At 41.0% G+C, this 24,075-nt stretch overlaps 1 protein-coding gene across 2 annotated transcripts in view; it reads right to left on the bottom strand.

Moving 5' to 3' along the window:
- The window catches only part of sema3c (sema domain, immunoglobulin domain (Ig), short basic domain, secreted, (semaphorin) 3C), a 58,075-nt gene extending 47,115 nt beyond the window's left edge, over nucleotides 1–10,960 (bottom strand). The window contains exons 1-2 of one of the 2 annotated variants that reach the window (XM_012854190.3): nucleotides 10,741–10,960; nucleotides 5,844–6,017 (exon numbers count right to left, since the gene is read on the bottom strand). In XM_012854190.3, the coding sequence (XP_012709644.3) occupies nucleotides 5,844–5,979 (136 nt within the window). In that variant the 5' untranslated portion in view covers nucleotides 5,980–6,017; nucleotides 10,741–10,960. The remainder of the gene's footprint in view (nucleotides 1–5,843; nucleotides 6,018–10,740) is intronic. The other variant, XM_012854189.3, reaches the window with a different exon arrangement.
- Nucleotides 10,961–24,075: the final 13,115 nt, after the last annotated feature.

Below are 24,075 nucleotides of genomic sequence, written 5' to 3'. Positions count from 1 at the left end.
AAGCAAAGATTTCACCGAAAATCTCAAGATTATTTGCTTTTACTCAAGAAAAAAAAACTATACAGTTGCAAAAATGATTCAACCAAATGATTATTAGAGGTAAAATGATGTTATCTTTACACTTTCTGCAATGTTTTGAGACATATATGACAAAGCATGTGGATAAACATGGGACATGTGGTAGTTACATTTCTTATTATGACACCTGTTTTGTCATTTTGAGCTTTATAGAATGCTATCGCAATTTCGTGCCAGATGGCTAATTAGTCAGGCTATCTGCTCTTGTAGAGGCTGCAAAGAGTTGCTTCACCTACGTACTGCAGCTCTCGTAGCCTCCCAACTGTGGTTAAAAGCAGTGTTTTATCGGAGGGAAGGGTGGCGCTACACCACAACCTTAATAGGGTAAATAGCTTTAAATTGGTCAACCAGTTTAGTGAGTTAAGTTTGCAATCCAGGATGTGGTGTCCTCTCCAGTTTTTGGTGGCACTTCTGCTGAATAAACAGTGTTTTATGTCTTAACTCACGCAGTCGCCTAAACGGAGACGCGTCTGTCAACTCAAATTTACACCATTGTGTCTCAAAGCTTTTTTCAAAAGTTGATGCTGACGTCACTATCTTTTTCTGACTGAAACCACCCCCCACCCCAATCTCCATGCCGAATCAGGTCTTTTCAGAAGCCACACAGAGAGGTCCAAGACCCCTGCTAAACGTGAAAAAGGACGGAGACAGATTTGTGATTGCAGACTGTTTCTAACACCTATAACCACATAACTTAGTAATAAAGTCATCTTCAGACACGCGGACTGCTTATGCTCAAGTATGGGGATCAGATGGTCGTGCACCACTTGACTTCAAGGTATTTGTTTCCAGTCTCTGTATGTTAATGCTCTCAGCTGGGCAAGGCCAGAAATTCCTTGTAATCACAGAGCATCACTGATTTTCCTTCACAGGCTTCATTAAGTTCAGAAATAGAGGGCGAAGAAGCTACTGTGAAGGCCCTTTGTAACGCAAAAAGCAGTGAGCTATCCTAAAATAAAGAACTAAGACTCGCCGTGGGTGTTTGGCAGTGTTTACTTTAACCTTGTGGGAAAATAAAGGCAAGTCTTTTTTTATTAACAGTCCTTGGATGAGAAGCTAATAAAACACTGATTATAATGGAGTGGAAACAATTACGGCAGTAGGAGATTTTAGCCGTTTGATGAAACACAAAAGACGTGGATCGTTTGTTAAATCGCACAAGATACAGAATGGGGAAACCGCACACTTTTCATGATTGAGAGGACAGTTTTCCAATCTAATTGTAATCACGCTGATGCTTGTGTCCTGTCACACACATTCTTTGTCAGATTTACTGACTTTCATGCGTTCCTATATAGAGGAAAGACGGATCAGGCCTACCGTGCATGAATTATGGGGGATAACTGGGGGGGTAGTAATGAGTCATGAAAGGAAGCCGGTGTATCCGCTCCCAGACGCCTGGTTCCTGATCTCAACGCCAGGCCCTTTCCAAACCCATGCGGTTCACACCAGACAGAATGAGCGCTCGTTAAAGCAGAAAGATCACGCTAATCAATCACTCCAAGAAGGCTCTGCATGCTAACATCAACATTAAACACAGAAACGCTCTCGGACAGACCTGCTCGCTCTTTAAGCGGGCAGGTTCTATTGGCTGGCACCGCCACTGTATACGTTTCCTGGTTTACTTTGTACGGAGTTTGGAAGTGCGCCAGAGCCGTGAGACTGTTGATGAGGTTAAATGGTCCTGATCGTAAACACAGACTGATGAACAGTCTGTCAATGTGAGGGAGAGATGAGAGAAGGTTCTGGACCCAGCTACGCTCCCAACGACTGCCGGGCCGACTTCTTGTACAGTAGCACGAAAAATAAGCACCCAATGACGCGTCTTTCCCCTCTCACTGTGTTCAATTTACAATATGAGGCATATGGAAATACTTTGTATTGTTGCTTGTAGGTTTTGTGCATAAAACAACTTTAACAGTCGCACCATGCACATGTTTTAAACCAGCTTTAACTTTTGTCAACTTTTAAAATATCAACGACTTCCCACTATAGATAGATAGATAGATAGATAGATAGATAGATAGATAGATAGATAGATAGATAGATAGATAGATAGATAGATAGATAGATAGATAGATAGATAGATAGATAGATAGATAGATAGATAGATAGATAGATATGGATATATGACAGACTAGGCACAACAAAGAAAAGTCAAATGGTCTGATTTAAATTTAGGCTTTTAGCTTAGAACTAGATTAATGGAAGGACAAGCGGACGGATATAAAGGAGAAAGTTTGAAATAAGTTCAGAAAGTGTTAAAAACTATTGATCATAACCACTTAGACTTAGTCAAACTTTATTGTCATTTTGTATGTACAGAGTGCATACAAAAAGAAAATTTCGTTGCATACAGCTTCAGAAGACGATAACATTAGATTATGGTGAGGGATGACATACATCAGACCCAGTTTGGAGAAAAGCTGCATAAACTTAGAATGAATGGAAAGTTTCTTAAATTCCAGATTAATTTCGACTTTTTAAAGAACTTTTATTTTCTATTGGAACCCATCACTTTGAATTTCATGACAAAAGGCAGTTTACATTAACACCACTGCAGACTGAAATCTTAAAGTTGTTGGATTTATTTCCCAAAACTGCAATTATATTTCCGTTTAAGCCGTCCACATTCTGACCATTATACTCTCATTATGACTCAGAAAAAGCATCAAACTGCCATAAAACACACCAGAATTGACACTGAGGAAGAAAAAAAAAAAGACATTTAAAGCCACAGAAGAAGGGGGTAATTATCTTTTATCACACTGGGCATCCCTTAAATAGGCCTGCCTCCAGGACGGGGCTGTGTTTATTATCTGAGGCACGGCAGAGAAAGGCACCACTTTCCAGTTTATTATTGGGGCTAGCTGTGTTTTGCACTGTTTATTATGCGGTTTTAATTGCGGTTTGGCAGCTTTTGCCTCTCCTAGGCAGGAACACACAGGGGTGAAGGGGAGAGGAATGTCGGAGGCTGCAAATTCCCCGCAGGATGTGAGGGCATGTTGGGAGTCCCGTTGACTTGCTGTTAACCCTGGGTTGAGTTTCAGCAGTGACAGAGGGACGTGTTAGATCCACTCTGATCTACGGCGTTGCTTTATTTTCTTACATTAGTTTGTTCCGGCTCAAACTAAATTAACAGCCCACTTGTGGGTTTTAAATTGGGAAATCTTGTCAAAGCGTTGACCTTTTTAACTCCCTGCAGGTGCCAAACCACCTGCAGCTCCTACCCAACACGCTCCCGATCCTAAACTCAAAATCTCAGTGAATTACGCCCTCGGGGAGCGCCTCCAATGTTTGTCTTAGAAACAAACCTCCACCTTTATTCCTGGGAGTCTCCCTACACATGGCGCTCCACCTTGCCTAACCCCCTCTCTCCCTGCCTCTGCAATGATTTCTGACTCCAAAACAAAGCTGCATTGCCTCGTCGCTCCCTGACGTGCTAAATCAAAGCTGGAATGTAAACTCGCACCTGATGTTGGCTTTAAAGGCCAGAATAAACATCCTCCACTTGATGTGTTCCCTGCTGCGCTCTTATCGTAAAGTCCCCCACGAAAAGGATCAGTTGTGATGAAAAATAAATAAATGAAACACGCAGATTTACTTTACCGTGCAGATAAGGGGCCGTTAAAAATAAAACAGAGCTAATGTGTTTGAATACCAATGCTGATCTCTCCGTATTTGGTCCTCCCTACAGGGAGGCACAGTCCGGTAAGTAAAGTAAATGTAATTTAATCCACACTCCTAAACCACATTTGACATTTTAAAAGGCTGATCAGGGACTCAAGCTGCTCAAACTACGGACAGGGATGCTGCAGGTGCACATCTTGTCACACTACCAACACAAACTTTCATTTATCTCATTGGGATTTCAGATGGTAAACCGATACGAAGTACGTCATAACTGTGACGGTTTTCAGATGTTCTTTTAAAAAAAGAAAAAGAAAAACAAAGATCTGGGGAATCTGGCAACCATTTCTTTTCAACTGTCCTTTTTTGATACACTGGTGCAACACAATGTCTTCTGAAATGACATAATCAGTAAAAACAGACCATCTGTTTGTGATTTAATCTCATAGATCCAGTTGTTCTGCGAAAGCTTTGTTGGGAACAAACTATTCATGCGGGTTATACGGACATACGGGTTGGGGGGAAATGTAGAAAAGTTCAAAACAGGGTTAAGTTATAAAACTATGTACCAAGCTCTGAACATGACATAAAGCTCGGTTCAACCCGTCATCTGAAAAAAAGCAATAAGAAGTCCAACCTACAGTTTACCACAAACCAAACATTAGAAAAACATGTTCTGGTCACATTAAACCACACGTTCTGTTGAGTTTGTGACCTTTTTTTTTTAACAGTAACCAGACAAAAAACAGGCAGAATGTGAGTGTTTAAAAGCAGGAATCGAACCAGACCACCACAAATCTAACAACCACATGGTCTCACATGGAAGCTGCAGCATCTTTCTGCAGGACGCTTTTCTTCTGCAGGGACATGGATGTTGGTCGGATTTGATGGGAAAGTGGATGGAGCAATTCAGGAAACCCAGTTGGAAGCTGTGCAAACTTGAACTGGGGCGGAGGGTTCACTTTCCAGTGGGGTAACGACCCCAAACATGCAGCCAGAGCCATAAAGGAATGTTTTAGATCATGTGCATAATGAACATATTCATGCGTTTGAATGGTGAGAGCTATTTTCCAAAGAGGAATGGGCACAATATCAGAATCTAGAAATGGAAAGCTGGGAGGTGATTCTGTGCAGTTTTGACATGTGGGGTGGAGGTGAATGTGCATTACACACTCTGCAGAATTTTATTTGTAAAAACACTAAGTTTCATTTCATGGCTACGTGTAAGTTTGCGTTGTTGTATCACATAAAAATGGAATAAAAGACAATAAAGATAGCTGGAGGAGTATAGAAACCTCTGCAGTCCTCTGTGTAACCCTCGTCGTCAGTCATTTGGTTTGAATTTCTCGTTGCATTAGACTTAAATACAGCAGCCTACTGGGCTGGCTTACAGTTGGAATGAAAAAATAAGCAGAAAAAACATAAAAGTATGAAAGGGGGGAAAAAAAAGAGACAGACTGGGAGAAAGTCAGCGGGTCCGCATGCGGAGGAACCGCGGCATGCGATCCATCCACACATAGAGAGAAAGAAAACACTCGCTTTAACTGCACACAGGAGCGAGTGGCTAACTGAGAGCAGGATCCTGACTGACAGACAGACTCGGCCTCTTTGTGCCGGATTAGCCACAGTGAAAAGTGCTGAAAGCTAATCAAACATCGACTCCCTCGCTACCAAAAAAGGGGTTTGTTAGACCCTTTAATCTAGGTGGATTCCAACCCCTCCAACAGGCTCCCATTTCAAGCAAATTTCATTAAAACTGCAAGAACGTAATCTTGTGTCAAAACTGCGGAATCAAAACCAGAGGCAGCAACAATACCCGGAGGCCCAGCGCAGTGCGGAGAGGGCGGTGATCAAAGCTTAACTAGAAACAGACCCAGGGTGGTTCTGACGAGCAGTGCCACTTCCCGCAGAGATCTTCCTTTTTTGGCCAACACGCAGCAAGAGGAAGGACAGGGATTTCCTCTAAGTGATCAAATGTGTCAACGACGGGGTAATAGTCGGACATTTCCAAACGACGACGCTCAGAAAAGCAAAACCTACACCTAAACTGCTGGAGCAAATTTTAAAAGGTTAAAGCTCCTTTTGTCTTTAAATAATCAGTTATACTGATGATATACTGCTTTATTTATCCTCACCTGCAAAGGAGAGGAAAACTCTTGGCACAGGCTGGGGTAGGCTGGAGACCGTGCCGATGAGCAACAAGAGGACAAGGAGAGAGAACGTCATCGCTGACGCCAGAGGTGGCCTGGCCGACGCCGCCGGCCTGCCCATGCCTTCGCCGTTCAGGAGACGCGAGCCGTCGCCACAGCCTGCAGGAGAAAAAGGTTTGATTATGTTTATATTATATATATAATCCTCAAAAAAAAGCACATTTTATTCAGTTCTGTTTATTTACACAGCACCAATTCACTGCAACTGTGTAGATAGAAATATATAATCCATGGCATACGGTCCACTTTGAGCTAAATTATGATACAATGTTTGTCATACAGAAGACGTTTCTTCAGCTAACCCTTCTTTTTATAAAAAAAAAAATGTGTAGTAACACAACACTTAAAATATACAGTACTATGAAGTGTTATTAACCTGTCAAGGATGTCTTTTGTCGCACACATTTGTCAGGTGTTCAAATGAAAACATAAGAAGCTGTATCCTTAGAGACAAAGCTATACAAACCAACCATGCAGCGTTTAAAAATATAACCCCCCCTTGGATAAATCAGGATTTAACACCAAGAAGGAGAACTCCAAATTTAACATGTCCAGACCCGTACAAAAGAAAGTCTGAGAAACAAAGTCAATGACACTCATATCTAGAAAGGGTTACAAACCCTTTTTTAGGGGTTTCGGTGTCCAGCCAGCCATTTGTAGAGCCGTTATCAACAAATAAAGAAAACAGTGACCAGTGGTGAACCTTCCCAAGGTGGCCAGATGACACAAAACACTCCAAGAGAGCATAAACAACTCATCCAGGAGGTCAATAAATATTCCAGAATAACACATAAAGCACTGAAGTAAATATTCTGAGGACTGAAAAGACATCATTTCAGAAAAAGAGCATCATACCGACAGTCAAACATGGTGGTGGCAGCGGACGGCCTGCTGCAGAATCCAGAAAACTTGACATAACTGATGAAGGCATAATCTGCAGCAGCATAACTAGAATGAAGGAGAACGTCCAGCCTTCAGTGGTTGGCCTGGAGCTCCAGTGGACGTGGATTGTAGGCCGGTTCTCCAAAGCACAACAGGCAGCAAGTCCACCCATGATTGGCTCAGAAATGTCCCAACAGAATGTTTGTCATCTCTCTAAAAAGGTCTGGGGGTTTATGTAGAAGTTCAACCAGAATGCAGTGGAACGGTACCACTGAATATTAAAATATCAGAGAAACGAGCGGCTCAGAAACACAACAAATGATTGACATTTAAAGCGAGCTTGATCGTTTCCTCTGTTCCGGGTATGTTGATTTATTGCTGGAAAGACCTGCGGAAACTTAACCAAAAACTCAGAGGAGAAGACAGCAGGTCCCTTATCTGCCCTCACTGACTGGACTTCTTCCAAATGTACCGCTGTTAAATATGGATGAGGCAGAGCTGCACAAAAGAACTGCAGAAGAAGTGCTCCCTCTGCCACTTGTTCCTTTTCCATAACTGGACAAGAGCAGCTCAATTATTGATGGATGCAGGTGCTGCGCTGCGCTGCGGGGCTTTAGCTCCTGCAATGCAAAACTCTCGAGCTGAAGAGAGAATCGGCTGCTTTAAGCACTCAAACTGGCTGCTGCAGGCACCTGTGTTGCACAAAACCACACGACTGACCTTCCTGCATGCAAAAAAATACAAAATATCTATTATTTATACAAGTCTGAATCTCAGCTCTCATGACTTATATATATATATGCGTCATAAAATAATGATGGCGGGAGAAAAGAAAGGTACATGACTGCAATGAAAATTTTAGTTCGGGGTGTTGTATACAAATAGGCTGAGGCGCGTGTGATTGTGCGGCGAATCGTGATCGATGGACAGCCCGAGTGGAAATCCAACTGTTTCAGGTGAAACATATGGAAAACCGATGAGGAATGAGATCTCGCTGGCTGCACTTGAGAGCAATAAAGATGCATGTGGAGCATTAAAAACAGCTCCGGTAGCATCGGCTACACACACACACACACACACACACACACACACACACACACACACACACACACACACACACACTCACACACACACACACACACATCACCTATCCTGATCCACGGTTCAGCCCTGTCCCGAAGCTGAGCACTAAATCTTCTTTGTTTATAGATGTTTTTTGAGACTTATGTTGGTGAAACGTGGATAGCTCGAGGTTTCTTTATGAGCATCATGCAATCCCACCTGCAATCCTTTAATTTGTCCAAATATTGACCATGAAATCACGTTTTTTTTTTTTTTAAACCTGCCCTAGGGCAGTTCAGGCGGTTAAGTACGTGGCACTGAAACTACCACTATGGCAAATTAGTTGAGGTATAGACCAATAGTCGGGAATTCATTTTTCTTAAAGGCCAAGCGTATGACTCTAATTATTGTAAAGGGCGGGATCAATCACGTATTCTAAAAGATAATTTGCTCTGAGCACGGCTGGTCAATGTGAACGTTATCGACTGCTGTTCAGAGCGGTCATTACCAATGAGTAATAAAATGCTACATGCCAAATTCTATATTCTTTATGTTTTATAAATACCGTTTTAAAAACCAGTTTTCAAACGAAGCAAAATATGCAATTTCTTGAATTTAACTATGACAATTTGTGATCAAACCTGTTTTATAAACTATTACTGTAAATTTGGCTCAAACCTTATATCTACTGTATGTGGAATAGCAAAGCTAACAAAGCTCTTTGTAATTTAGTGCGATTTTTACAGGAAAAACAAAGAAACATGACATCATGATACTAAGAAACATTTTCTTTTACAAATAATCAGGTGATTAGGGTAACAGCAGTTTGGACCCATCTTGTTACTGACATACAAAGTTTATATTTGTGACTTTTATAAATAACAGCAAATGTTGGATTTCGTGCATCATAATGACAATGAGCACAACGATAGCGATGCAACGGTGTTCAGCCCTCATTTAGAAGTACATCTATTGTTACAATAGTGACAGCTTTTCACTTTTTAGCATGAGGAGACTTTGAGTGCTGACATATTTAACCGAAACAATAAAATCCAGCAGAAAGTGATAGAAACTGGGAGACTTTAATACTGAACAAATGAACAGGTAGAAACAGGGCGCAGCTGTGAGGGAAGTCAGGTAAATGAAGTTGGACTGAAATGAATCCTGCAACTAATAGAATAAGTTAAATGCAAGTGCAAAACAAAAACCCCAGTAATCTAAGGAATGACCTGAAAAGGAGACGCAATCAGGGACAAATACGAGAACAAGGCAAAAACACAATGATTATACCAGGCAGCAGCATCCCTTGAGCCCAAAGATAAGGATGCGCCCCGCGGGGGCCGACCGGGGCCCAGTGAGTCGTCAGGAACTCCCCCGCTTCCCCCTTTAGGCTCACATCATCTGAACAACGCAGCAGCTCCTCAACCGACCGCCACCCTGACCAGGACCCACCCAGAGAGGGTCCCCCGCATCTTCAAACAGCTCCAACAAAGACCCCGACCAGGGAAATGTCCATGTCCGTTATGTACCATACATTTAGAAATAGTCTTCCTCCCCCCACAGCTATCAGCTGATCTTCCAGGTAGCAACTCATCCAACATCCACTTTCTTTGGATGTTTGGCGTAACGCGATCCCCTGAAGTGCCGAGCCTTGACACCCACCACTCCCCTCTTCTCGCTCGGGGAGACGGTGATCTCCCAGGGAGCGCGTCTGGCATTGAGACGCTGGCCTCACAGCTGCTGAACTCATCATGGTGGGAGTTCATCTCCCGAGCGTTCTGTGACATCCCGCGGGCTCGGGTTCAGACACTTTGCTTCGCCCCGCATTGAAAGACACCCACCGGCGCTCTTCTCTCCCCCCCCCCCTGTCCTGAAACACTCTGGCACGGATGGGGATCGTCGATAAAAGATGCATTACTGTTTGAGCAAAAATAATAAATACTCCAATTAATTTTATCAAGCCCTTCAGCCGGTGCCAGGAATCTCTGCAGCATCAATTAGATGCCTCTGCACAAAGGAGGTGAGCGCAGTTGTGTTGTCACAGGGGTGTGATGGTAATTGTGTTTATTATCTTCCGTCCTTGGCTTTCAGCCCAACGAGTTTTTTTCCATCAGAGGCGCTGCTCGTAAAACCAATAATGTCAAAAGCGGAGAACCTGCATAGCTATGGGTGCAAACTGTGTCTCTTAATATCAGCGTTTGCAGGGACGTTTTTTTTTAACACAGTCCAGGCCCTCCCCATCTGGACTGGGGCTTTTGTGCTGGGGGGAAATTAAACTTTGAGTGGTAAACAAGTCGCTCTGTGTCCCGGCTCTAACAGGACAGCGTGTGTTCATACCACGCCCAGCCAGCCAGTTGTCAGCGGGGTTCGTTGCAGCCGCGCTCGCCGTAAAACACATGACTCTTAAGATTATTTATTCAAGCTTCTGCAGACCAACATTGTTGAGTAAGCCGTTTGGCAATAGCGCTTGTGGGGAATCTTCTGAGGGAATAAAAAGTGTTACGGGTTGTTCAGCTATCTTAATCTCTTCAGAGGGCCTTTAAAAAAAAGTTAGGATTTTTACTTGAATGGGTGAACTGTGACCAAGCAATGACTCATTCTGGAAAATCTTGCCCTGTTTAAAGTAGCTATTAAAATCCATACACCAAAGCAGGAGACAGGACTCTGATATCTGTCATTTAAAAGCGGCACAAAGTGATTATATGTCAGTCAGATTAAGTTTTATTTCCCAGAGCTGGGACTTTGCACCTGTTCGCTCACGGCCCACCAACTTCTCTCTGCATCCGGACCGTCCGGACCACCACAGCAAAGCACGCAGCACAGAGCCGCAGGCTGGACAGAGAACCCCAAGAGCAAGGGTCCATGAAGACGGACTCACCTTCCAGGATCTTCCTGAAGAGCCTGTCCCAACTGCAGGGTGGAGATCCACCACACACACACAAAAAGAAGAAAAGACCTGGTCTTATGCTGTCCCTGTTGAAACACCTGGTTTCCAGTCTCCTCCGGCGACACCAGAGGGAAAGAAATCCATCCAAGTGCTCACGGAGCAGGTTTGACTGAGACAGAACAGGATAGAGGAGAGGAAAGAGGGAGGAGGAGAATGAAGAGACGAGCGAGTCGGGTGTCCTATTACACACTCTCCGCTCATGTCCCCCCCCTCCTCCCCTTTTTCCCTCCTCCCCACTTCTGCCTCCTTCCACCATCCTGACTTTGTTAACTAGACGGCAAACAGATAACTTTAACAGCTCGAAACATCAGAGAGGTGCAGGACCCCTGCCTCACACAGTGGGATGGTGACGCACGAAAGGTCAGCCGCATTCATCACTCTCGCTGCTTTTAATCTGCAAACTGTCAAAAGAAGCACTTTGTCATTTGCTATATTAGAATGAAAACAGATACTTGCCATTCAATGTTGATTTTCTAGTGCCTTAGGAAATTGTGATGTATTAAATGGTCATTCCATTCGATAAAGTCGATTTTATTCCCTCACTGTCTCACATTAAATCCATCCAAGTGATTTTGTTTTGAGTTTTAGGATCATCAAAATAATTTCTGTTTGCTGAATACGAGAATAATCAAGGAGGTATTTTGATACTCATTTGGTAATGAGATTATGAGAGATTGCCTTTTAACACTCAGTGAAAGCCAAAAAAGGCTAAAGTTGCTGCATACATCAGTTCAAACAATTAAAATCTAATATAAGGCCCTGTGCACAATGATCCACTGAAAACGGGATTTTATACATTGCTGTTAACGCAATCTACATGACAACGTTTCAATGCCGATGTCTGTGCACACTACACCAAGAGAAACATTAGAAATTGTGTAATTTCTCTGCCATGACTGTAGGAGGCAATATGGTCTTTGAAACTCAACAAGGTGCATACGCATACAAACACTTCCTGACTTAAAAGGTGCCACCACTAAGTCATACTGCGCATGTACCAGGGTTTCCCTAAATAGGCAAATGTGTTTGTCCAGTATACTCGACAACGGAGACCAGAATGTTGGTACGGTTGGTGTATACAAACAGTATATTTTCATCAAAATCTTTCAGTTTTTGCCAATAAAAGTCACGTATACAATGCCTAAATGATATTATAAAGTCCACTGATCATACAGATAAAGAAAAAGAGATAAATACTGTGTTTTGCTGTAAAAAGAGCGCATTAACCACAGATTAAAAGCAAAGCACCACACGTGAAAAAAGGCAAAAGCTTGTTTGCATAAAAACACCATCCTGATTGAAAAGTAAGGGAGTGTAAACATCATGTTGTGTAGGTATTTGCTGCATGAGGGACTGGTGCACTTTACAAAATTCTGAAACAACAACATATCATCCCAGGAGCTACTGCTTGGCCAAAAATGGGTCATCCTTGGATCTCATTTACAATTTGACAACAGAGCTGAATTGGTGAGTGTGAGAGGAATTGCTGCAAAGTTTGCAAGTGCACAAAGACTTCTCAAAGTTTTGACACTCTTCCTGAAGCAATAAAGACTCGAACGACATACCAAAGATGGGGACTAGGCCCACTATACCACCGAGGGTATAGTCATCCCAGTTCTATCAGGAGGAACTCAGCTTCAGAGAATCAGGGTTAAAAATAGGTGTCTTTCTATACGGTGTAGGTACAAATCAGTGTGACTGTTGCTACCTGCATGCTGAGTATGAAGGATTGCTGCAAAGTCAACAACACATTGCAGGTGACTGTCCACTACGGCTACACGCTCATCCAGGAAGAGCGAACGGTGCAAGTCAATGACTTGATGCAAACTGCTGGGTTTCCTTAGATAGAAAAACGTTTAACCAATCTGTCTGGATGATCTGCTAGAATTATTTTTGTAACGTGACTTGATATGACATATGTTGTGAATTGGTACCATATAGATAAACGGAATTGAATTTCAGCTGTGGAAACATGTCGCTACCATCCCTCTAAGCAACACAATCAATGTGGATAGTGAAGGGTAGAAAAAGAGTTCCACATCAAGATGTTTAACGATGTCTGAATGTGGATGAAAAAGGTTTTAGGCTCTACATAAAGTTATCATATGGAAATTATTGTATGTGATCAAATTGGCAGCCAAAGGATCAAAACAGCAAAGTTATTATTGTGACGAGGCGAAATGATCAAAACCTGTATGCTTTATTTTCTGCATTTAAATTTAGCTTGCTTGTTGTGTCCATTGAGTTTACCACAAACAATCCTAATTAGACACTCGTAGCCATGTATACTTGCACTTCTAGCAAGGCTGTACATTATGATTATCTGCCATAATTGTTATGTATATATGAAGCACAAATAAACATAGGAAGGTAATCGGGAACAACTGAACATTTTGACTTATCCACTAATAACTTCGGCTACCTTCAGCTTCGACTACAAAAACAACAAATTGTTCAATATTACATTAGCTTTTGTTTTACAAATATTTTAACACTTGTGCTGAGTGTGAATAATCAAAACATGACATCACTATACTAAGATTTGCTCCTTAAGTTCCAATTTAGTGTTATCTTTAACATGTATTGCCTTGATTTGACAAAAAAGGTTTTAAAATAAAAGGCCACCAAATAATTGTTCATCCCACTATTAGGTTAAGTTTTTAAGTAATTCTCAATTTTACCAACAACTTGTTTCTAACATTAATTTTTGGAGTGGCAAGGCTAAAGTCCTGACTTTAAATTTAAAGAACTGGAGCTCAAAAACAATCGAAACACAAGTGTGTCAGCACAGCAAGTATTGTAATAACAAGCAATAGTTTTCTGTTAATCATGGAAAACGGTATAAGTGTCAAACCTCAAAATTCAAGTAAAATATTTACTGTAATATCAACCTAAATCATTCTCATTTCTCACCCAGGATGGAAGTAACATTCCCTATAAACAATCGCTCCTCTCCATCAAAAATGTCTTAGTCATGTTTTTCTCCTTTCAAACCTAGAGGTACGGTCCGGAACTACTTTGTGGCCCGTGTTTACTTCCTGGTTCCTGAGCCAATCATATTAAAGTTTCCAGGGCTCCTAAAACTGAGTGCAGTGTTTGGTATTTTGTGTTGGCAAAAGAGCAGCAGCCTGCAAACATGGAACCCAATAAGAGAAATCGACAAGAAATAGAGTAGAATACAAGAGCATATTCCTGTGTGAGTTAAAATTCTGTGGGGTTTCACAGCGGCAGGACCATTAATGGGACAGTGTGTAACTAATTTGGCTTTTAATTAGCAAAAATCAAGTATTGCTTTCATAAAATGATTTAGGGTTGTACTGTAGTTTCACCACATTGTTGCTGTGTTATTTTTCTGTTTTCTGTCTCGTCATCAGTCAGAAAACAGAAATACTGAAAACAAATCATACATTTCGTTTCCATCTTAGACTTTGTCAATCAGCAAATTCAAAATGTACATTTGTGCCGAATTTTGTTGCATTGCTCCGAGCTAGCATTCTAACGTTAGCACTAGCATGCTATGTGACCAAATTTATTTTGATTTGTAGCATGCTTTTACACAATATTTTAAGTAAAAATGTATAAAACAAAAGTTGAATGGGTAGTGCTCCTGCAGTTTCCAACATCGTCGACCAGTGTTTTTTTTTTGTCCAGATGTTTCCAAACAACCAAACTGGTTCTTTCCTCTAAACAAAGGAAAATTTTTCTGGAAGTGCAATTTAACTTATCAACCTTAGAAGAGGGTGGAGCTGCACTTCTAAGTAGCTAAGTTTACATGCACAAAATTTCACAATTGAATTAAAATGTATTCAGATTAAATAATCAGACTGTACTGTTTATATGGGCACACAATCAATTAATCCGATCATAATATGTGTGTTTATGCAGTTGGCTTTATTCAGAATAGAACCACTCTGACATGTGCAGTTATCAAATTCCCCTAAAAAACACAGAAGTACTATTGTCTTTGCTAAACAACAAAAATAGCAGTTGTTAAAGTTTTTTTGTCTTCCCAGTGCCTAGGCTAGACTTGCACAATGTTCTAATTACTGTAAAACTATCCTGAATAAGCAACGATTTTGAGCTTTTTTTTAACAAAAAGGTTTTATTGGGAGCCCTGACAGTTTTGCTTCCTGACGTATTTCCACCACTTTCCAATGTGGAAATACGTCACGTTCACATTGTGCGTACATGCACACTCGGGTCAGTTTGCCACATTCAGAATAACTTGATCCTGACGGGCGTTTATTTGCACGTTGATCGGATTATCAGTCGGCATAAACCACTCCTCTCATTCGGATTACAGTTTTATTCCGATTGATCTTAATCCGATCATCATATTCTGATTGGCTCGTTTACATGATGCATTTTTATTCTGATCGGCCCTTAATTCCGATTACTTTTGTCCATGTAAATGTAGCTAATGTTCCATGATGTCAGAGAAAGAACTTTTTTTATGCATTAAAAGGATCTTAAATTGTGGACTGATATGATGGGAAATTCTAGTGCATTTGATATCATAACTGTTTAAAAGCTTAGCTTGAACCTGTTTATTCCAAAAAAGAATATATAAAGGTTTCAGACTTAGATGCTTTGTGATCTAAGGTGTCCACTCAGAAATATTTTCCATTTGACATCCCAACAAAAACAAAGACATTTTACAAAGAAAGCTAATCATCACCTCAGCTTGCGCATGTAAAAGATGCACAAAAACAGCATTGCAGGGCTTTCTATCTTGCCCTAAAACAGAGACATTTTTGCTTCGTTCACGCATTCTTCCTTGACCATGGTTTCTCAGTTTGACAGGTTTTACCTCAGAAAGGATGGATTTCATGACTGGAATAAACAAAAAGGAGTAATTTGGTTCTATTATGGTCTTCATAGCATATGCTTCTGGTATGCTGGGGGTATGCTGAGACCAGGAGAATGCACCTCCAGCCGTACAGGAGATGTCACGTACGATCACTGGAAAAAACAGACGGGTGAAACAAATTACAGTTAACATATTTGCAATGAATGAGCTCACCGAGGAGACCTTGCTCAGCACAAATAAAAAAGAAAATGCCGCGGCGTGTGAAGAAACGGTGCCAAACCTGCGGCAGCATTAGTTTTTATAGAGATTCTGTGGATTCAGCCGAAGGAAAAAAAAAAAAACATAGAAGTCAGGAGTGTACTGGAGGGATAATGCAGCCGCCTATTTCACTAGCAAAAAGCATCGGTTCCATATTTCCATAAAAAGCTCTCTTTGCAGATTTTCCTTCCTGACGGTGGGTGCATTTGTGCGTGTCACGTCATTTCGCTGCAGGTAAAAGCCAGGATTGGGTGTTTTTGTAACCGCTGCCCATTAGCTTTCAGGAAAAATTGTTGCATTTTTGCAGCACAGAAAGAACGAGAGGGAACAAGGCCTGTGAGAGTCAGGTCTCTAATGAAAGTGTCTGACAGCGAGGAAGCGAATAAAGCTTAAGGAGGAGGAAAGAGGGGATCACCGGTGGTTCAGACAGGAGGAAATAATTACCCCTCTTTTGCACAATGGAGCCAGATTTACACCTCTCCAATTAAAGTGTCAGGATGGGACCACTAGAGCGGTGTGGGGTTTTCATTGGTACGTGCAACCGCGATTGCTTCGTCCTCATAGGTGGAAAGGGAGGAGAAAGGAAAGAGTGGGTGAGCGCAGAAATGGAGATCAAGCATATCTTTTACAGCCACCGTGACAGACAGAGGGATGCAAGTTAATTTAATGAGCACGGTGAGGTAACCGACTCAGCAAAACCCAATTACTCCAAAATATGTTTGACAGAACATATAACGTCTTTATTTTGGGTCCACATTTTAAGGTTTGACTCTGAAATTCAGTTTTCAGTCACTCGTTTTGCTCCAGTCTGCGACACGGCTCGACAAGCTGCAGGTGGCACGGCTCTGGGTGCGTGTCTGCTTTTAAAGTTTGCCGAGCGTGAAATGCTGTTCCCGCTTAATCTCTCGCCCGTGCACACGCGCACCTTCGAACAAGCTGCCCCTTGTTAGCGCTGCAGATGTAGCGCATTTGTCACAGAGAAAAGAAAATTAAACGTCAAAAGAAGACCTCCCGCAAAGCTGACAATTTAGCATGAAGTTTGAGCTCTTAAATATCAAGCAGAGATATAAAAGTCTCTACTACTGATGGTGGTTGTTTTCTTCTGAGAGGTCCGGTTTGGAGCCTTTCCCAGTAGTCAGTCTGTCACCAGTTTCACGGATAGAACCCACTCCGAGACACAAGACTCCCACTGATGCATGGAAACTCAATTATTTATTTTTTTGACTAACTAATGCATGCATGTAGAAAACAAGCACCTTTTAGCCTCCGGCAGTGCTGGCCATCAGACTGTGCCACCAGGGAGATGGAGTCATGGATGTAACAGGTCCAAATGGGAAAACTCAGACAATCCGCTCCCCATTGGTACCTTCTGGCTCATTCTGTAGGATCGCACAATGTTCCCAGGCCAACTAGTGATGTAAAGCGCCTCCAGAAAGATCTGCTCTGCCCTGTGCAGTTCTTTTTGGATGTGCTTGGTAAAAATTAGGATCCTTTCCTGGTGTTTTGAACTCAAATTGCTCCTTCTGAACCAGATCATTAGTGCTTTCACTTTGAGCTTCCCTGTTAATTGAAGCATCATTTATTCAGGTTGTTACTCTTTTGGTCCAAATCTATATTTCATTGCCAAAGGTCAGGACCAGGATAGATGGACTATCTCCACTATTTCTTCACCACAATAGATCTAAGCAGTGCGAGCATTTCCATACATAAAGTCCCATTGATTTGTCCGTCCCACCACCATTCCTCAGACGGTTCACCGAGATAATTTAACTCCTCGCTAACCCAGATGAAGCGCTCCACATTTGGCGAGTTGAGCACCAGGATGCTCTCTTTCATCCTCAATCAGCAAATATGAATTCCTTTAATTTAGTATGGAAGATTTATTTTTGTCATGTGAAAGGATCAAACTGGCCATTTGGGGATGAATCCCATCAATAAAGTTGCCACCAATTTGTCAAACTGATCAGAAAGTCAATTTTTATTTCAGCTTCCAGAAACCTACATACCAAGAAATTACAAGCATCTATGTTATGCAGCGTGAGATTAATTTGTTATTTTTTGGGTGATTGCTGCAATATTTGAGACGTAGTTGCTTTATTTTTGCTGTGATTCATATGTATAAATATGCATGCTATTTTAGAGCTGCAGTACGCATAAGGCTGACTTAACTGTGCAAAAATGCGTAGGAAGGGATTTCAGGGCTATATGCAGTTTCTGAAATGAAAGACACTTGCAAAGACGTACAGGGGGTGTTACGGATCCGTCTGTTCAGTGTGCTACACAAGCAAATAAAAATGGCAAGATTTACAACTTTGATAAATCAGGAGAAAGTAACTCCCACTTACATAATTCCCTCATTAAAACATGTGCTACACGTTTCTTTTTCAAAATATTTGGCTCAAGAAGTTCCTTAAAGACACCAATTTTACAATTCTGACAAGTTGTGAGGCAAATGTTTTATATATATATATATATATATATATATATATATATATATATATATATATATATATATATATATATATATATATATATATATGCACAATAACAATGCAACAATAACATGCACAATAACAAATACACAGTATTTATTTCCTTTCTCCATACAACATGCTTACTTAGAATATCTACTTGTGAAAGATTCCATATCAACCTGTAGAAAATATAATTCAATATAATGGTGAAGGAAGTAATCTAATGTTGCACATAACCTCTAGTTGTCTAATTTTGTCTACAAAAAATGAAGGCTTCTTACAGTTTGCTGCAGACATTTACTAAAAACTTAAAAAAAACAGTTAGTTTGGGGGGAACACACCTTCTGTAGGGTTGAGATGCAGAAACTTTTAGAGAACAATTTTTTGTTTAGATGTCAGCGTCCTTTGACAATGTTCTATTTTCTGGAAACAAACATAAACAGACGAATCAACAAAATATAATTCCTCTGAGCAAATTGATTTGCTTATGATGCAGCAATCTCCTGTAATATTCATCATCCCCCCAGTAGCAAAAAGAACAAACAGGGAATTGCTTAACAGCAAAATTCAAATATCTCAATTAAAATGCATTTTCTTTTTACGTAGCGCTCTAAATAATTAGTATGACACATATTTCTTGCAAGTGTGGAGTAAAAGCTCATTATTCCCCCCCATCAACACGCATGCATTCATTCCAGCTGAGCAGCCAGTGCACATTTTGGCTGACGTATTTTTGTAAGCCTCTCAAAGTGAGAAAAACAAAAGCCAGAGATGTGAATAATGGGATCACTAATTAGCTGCAGGGCCCCAACGGGCAGATCTGATAAATGTTAAACAGGAATAGGCAGCATCCTTCAAGTCCAGCGGTCCTTTCTGTGAGATTAACCATGAGCGGCTTTGCCACCCTGTAAAGAGAGAGGTGAGAAATTCTGCTAGAGTCACGCTCGGTGTCAAAACTGCTGAGGAGAAACGTCCCTGCCTTTCTTCCCCTTTCCCTCCGGCTCTTAGTGTCTGAAGTCATCAACCAGAATCCATACATGACCATAGAAAGCAAGCAATCTGGAGGGAGTTTTTTCTTTAGCATAGGGTGGTCTTGTCAGTAAATAAAGACATAAGGCACGCATGATCTCACGCTGCAGATGAAGCAAAGTCCACCAGCATCTGGCACAGAAAGGCAGTGATAAGAAAAAGGGAAAACAACATTAGGGAAGGAAATAATTTGTGAGCGCTTTATAGTTACTCTGTCCACATGTTCGCACTCGGATTCATTAAAACCTCGCTGATGAAGTCATGATAAGGAAGCCTGTCGGTCAGTAAATGTTTTAAGAGTACGAGTTGAACCTTATTAAAGCGGAAAAAGGTGAAAAGGTGTATAGATTTTCATGCTAGGTATGAATGAGAAAGCTCTTTCCATAATGAAAAAGGTTGAGTACCAAACAACCCAAGTTCCAAAAGTACTGAATGTAGACGGGCCAAAATGAGCAGTACTTCCAACCCCTACACTGCAAAAACAGAACTAAAAATAAGTCAGATTGTCTTGAACTTAATGTATTTGTCCTTGATTTGAGCAGGTAAATAAAATTATCTGCCAATGGAATGAGTATTTTGACCCCTAAAATAAGATAATTAGATATACTGCACTTGAAATAAGATGATTGAGATGAGTTGTTCCTATTTTAAGCGCATAAATCTTATTCCATTGGCAAATCATCTGATTTGCATGCTCAAATCAAGGACAAATACACTCATTTTAAGAAAATTCAACTAATTTTTTGTTTCATTTTTGCAGTGTAAATGTTTGGCTAGATGTAAACTCAACTACCACTTCATTAGATACGTCTTTGGACCCTTTTTGCTTTCAGAACTGCTAAACAAGGCATCAAGAGAAACATGCAGAACACAGTAAGAGCCTGAGATTGGAAAGAAGTTTATGACCAGTCGCATGCAGGAGTTTATTTGAACAGTAGATTTAATTTAATAAACTTTACAGAGGGCTGTCTGGTAATTGTGGTTCTCAGTAGCGGCTTTTTACGAGCTCACAGTTCACTGGTTTCTGCGTAACACTCCTGAAATTATATAAAGTTCTTTAACGATCTGTAAGTTTTATTCCGAAAGATTACTTCCAAGACTTTTGGTCAAAGTCTTCCCTAAAGTATCTTTGAAGAAGGAAGAGCCCGGTTAAAGCTGTACCGTACCTTTTTTTCCCACCTTTACTCATCTGCGGTAAATGGGTAAAGGTCTTTCTTAAGCAGTTTTTAATACTATGGTGTGTGAAACCTTCCTGGAAGAGTCAATAAATCATGAAGGGATTAAAGTTCTTTCTGAAGCAAGCACAAATCCAACCTAATCCAGAAGCAAAACAGAAGGAAAGACATTTTTTTTATATGCTGCTCTCGTCGTTCTATACATTTGGGTTTTCCGCTGACCTCACTCTTGGAGCAGATTATGTTGCTGAACAAATTTTACCCACTGCAGCAGCCCCAGACCACAGCTCTGCCCCGAAAGGTTTGAGACATTAAAGGTGCATCACCCAATGTGGCTGTCCTCTTACCCTGATGCTAGCATCACTTTGGAACAGGGAGAAATCTGCGCTCATCTGACCACATGAGCGTCCTCCATTGCTCCAACCCAGTCTTCATGTTCCCTGTTTATATGTAGGTAAACGACGACTGATGCAACGTAGGCCAAACTAATACCTAAAAATGACCAAAAGAACCAAAAAGCAGTGTGTTCACAGTTAAAAGGTTGAGTTAAGTGGTCCCTCTTCAGGAACACCGCTGTGTGAAAGGTTTGTGTTTGGAACAAAAGGGAGCTTACTCTGCACATTAATCACCGCAGGAAAGCATCAAGCCGTGTAAAAAAGGGATTTTCTAATTCCTTTAATTTCTCCAACCCAACCTCGTTCCTTCATCATTCTTCCTGTCAGCCATTAATCATAAGCGCGCCTTCTTGAAGGATGTTTCAATTACTAAAATGCATCTGAAGACGGGAAGGTGGGGGTTGCAATGAAGAGGCATGAAGCATGATGTCAAAGTGGGAGTTTAATTCAAAGTCCGTCACCGACAGTGTTATTAGAGTAAAAGACACCCGAAGGTTTTAACAAAGCAAGGAATGAATGTCAACATATTTCATGTACGTGGTTATGCATTGGCAGCTTTGAACTCAAGGTCTCCCATTTTGTTGCTAGCAAGCACTTACCTACATTTAACATAGAGCACTCAGAGTTGTTCAGAATATATGAACATGACCTGAAGATTTATAGAAGCTATACCTGAATTTATTTTCGCCTGCTTAAGAACTCCAAAGTGTTGGATTAATGTATTATGCGTTAAAAGACATAATTTGATAACAAATGACCAATTGATTGTGCGATCGAGCGTGTCAGCGCCACCATCAGCAGGCAATGTTGAAGTGCCTTGCCCAAGGACACAACGACTGAGACGGTCGGAGCAGGGGTTCGAACTGGCAACCCGGCAGTTCCAGGACGAACTCCCTGACTCTTGTGTCACCATCGACTTTCTCTGCCAGTGGCACAACAACGGGTGTTGACGATTCACGTAAGGAAATATTGTTTACCCGAGACGTCAAAGAAAATGAAAAAGAAAAAAAATCCCTCGACGAAGCTGTGTTTCCTCCGCAGGACTGTAAATAAGTTTGAGGCATTTGTTTAGCACGTCTTTAGTCTCTTGCATGTCAAGTTAAACTGTTCTCACTCATGGGTGGAATTTGTGCAGGATTAGGGGTAGTAGCATCAGTCAGGTTCTCGCATATCCATGTAATGCATTTGTAAAAATGCACAACAGTCACCATAATTTTAAACAGTAACTTTAAATATGTAGAGATGTAGAGTCAGACATGTACAGAATCTATCTTGATCTAAGCAGTTTTAATCCATGGGTATGAGGTTAGGATTTTTGTTTGTGGTGTTCTCACCATTTTCTTGTTTAATATAGGTCTTGCCTTATTCAGTGTTCATTATTATGTGTTAGATGTTGCCTCATCAGTTCATTCCTTGTTGATTAGTCTTCTTCCTCCAGCTACTTTGCCCTTTACTTTTGCTGTTTCACATCATCACCTGACTGCTCTTAATTGCCCTCTATGCCTTTCTCCACACTTCCCTCAGTACATACGCCTTCTGGTTCTTACTACTCCCTGCTGGATTCTGATGTCCTGTTCTCTGTCAACCAGTTCTTCTTTTCGTTATCTATGTCATGTTCCTCTCATGGATTTCTCTAAGTTGCTCCATGTTGTCATTAAATATCTTTCTCTACTTTACCTCTGGTTGCATCAGCATTTGTGTCCCCACATGGCACTTTGATTGTGATAGGTAAGATACACTGCATTGGTCTCAGGTTGCATAGCCTCCATTTAAAGGTCTATCCATTCCAGAAGAAGGCAGCATCACAGCATTAAAAATCTGCAAGAAGATGGATGGTTTCTGTAGGATATTTCAGAGGTAAGCAGTTTGCCTCCCCATTAAACTTCCTTGGTGTATCAAGGTGGTTCATTATCATAGTGACTGCATTGTCAGGCCTTGGTTTGTGGCCACTGGCTTTGTGTTTCTAAGGCGGAGAGCAGGGGTGTAATAATACATTAATCCACATCGATATATAAATTTAATGATTAACAATCCAATCACATCTATGCAAGATGAAAATATCGATCATATCATCATTGTTAAGATATGTGTTTATTTTAAAATCCGGACATGAGACAACAGTGAACAGGTAATAGTTATTTTTGAACTAGAATAATTTTCATTCGATTTAAATGCCTGATATGTGTAAGAGCTTAGAAAAAAAATGGTCAAATCACAATTCTGTTTGTGAACTGATGTCAATGTAAATAATAGTGATAGCTAGGCAGATGATGTTGCATCATATCAATCACATTGGTCGGAAATTGTAACAGACTTTGTTATATTGGCAAATATTGTGTCGTGATCCAAATTAATCGTTACATCATATCGTGAAAAAGCTGCTGATTTACACTTGTTAGATTTGTTTTCCTATGTTGATTCTATTCAATGTAATGCTACAAATGTGGCATGTGGGTTCATTGTTGGAGTTTGACCAGCAGTGGGCCAGGCGTTATTGTTAAGAGAGGCGCGTAGCCGTTAGCCCAGCTAACAGAGTTAGCATAGTTTAATTCAGCCCACCGGGCTTGTGAGCCTCCCACCATGATCCTCGATTACAATCTTTTTTGAGAACAAATGTAAAATTGAAACACGTAACTGGTCTGGTGCTTAGATTTTGGAGGTAGGGTTAGGGTTAGGGTTACAAATGGCTTGCCACACATCTTCCTTTGGTCTACAGACAGTCCTCAACATTTGGTGCAGTTTTGCGTATTGGTCCTTTAATGCATTTCCTACACTCTCAAAAAAAAAGCATTGGTATCTTACATTATCAATAAGGATGGAGGTGAGGAAGGATTGGAAGAAAAAGCCAAGTTTACAACGGTCACAATGCGACTCAGTAACAACTCTAGGTTTTTGGAGTCTTGATGTGATTATCACAAAGTGTTCAGAGAAAAACACACAAACACTCGAATAAAGTTAACACAATTCTTCCCTACAGACCAAACTCTGATCCAGGTAAAAATGATAGAAAAAGATGCCACTTGAGGGCAAAAAGCACAACACAGAGAGAACCCCATAACTTCATCATCATTATCTCATGCTGCTCATAATTTGAAGAAAATACAAACTTCTGACGTTTATAATGA

This window comes from Fundulus heteroclitus, chromosome 17, assembly GCF_011125445.2.
Source record: "Fundulus heteroclitus isolate FHET01 chromosome 17, MU-UCD_Fhet_4.1, whole genome shotgun sequence".
NCBI lineage: Eukaryota > Metazoa > Chordata > Actinopteri > Cyprinodontiformes > Fundulidae > Fundulus > Fundulus heteroclitus.
The sequence above is the reverse complement of the archived record's forward strand: the minus strand, read 5'-3'. Positions and strand labels throughout refer to the sequence as shown.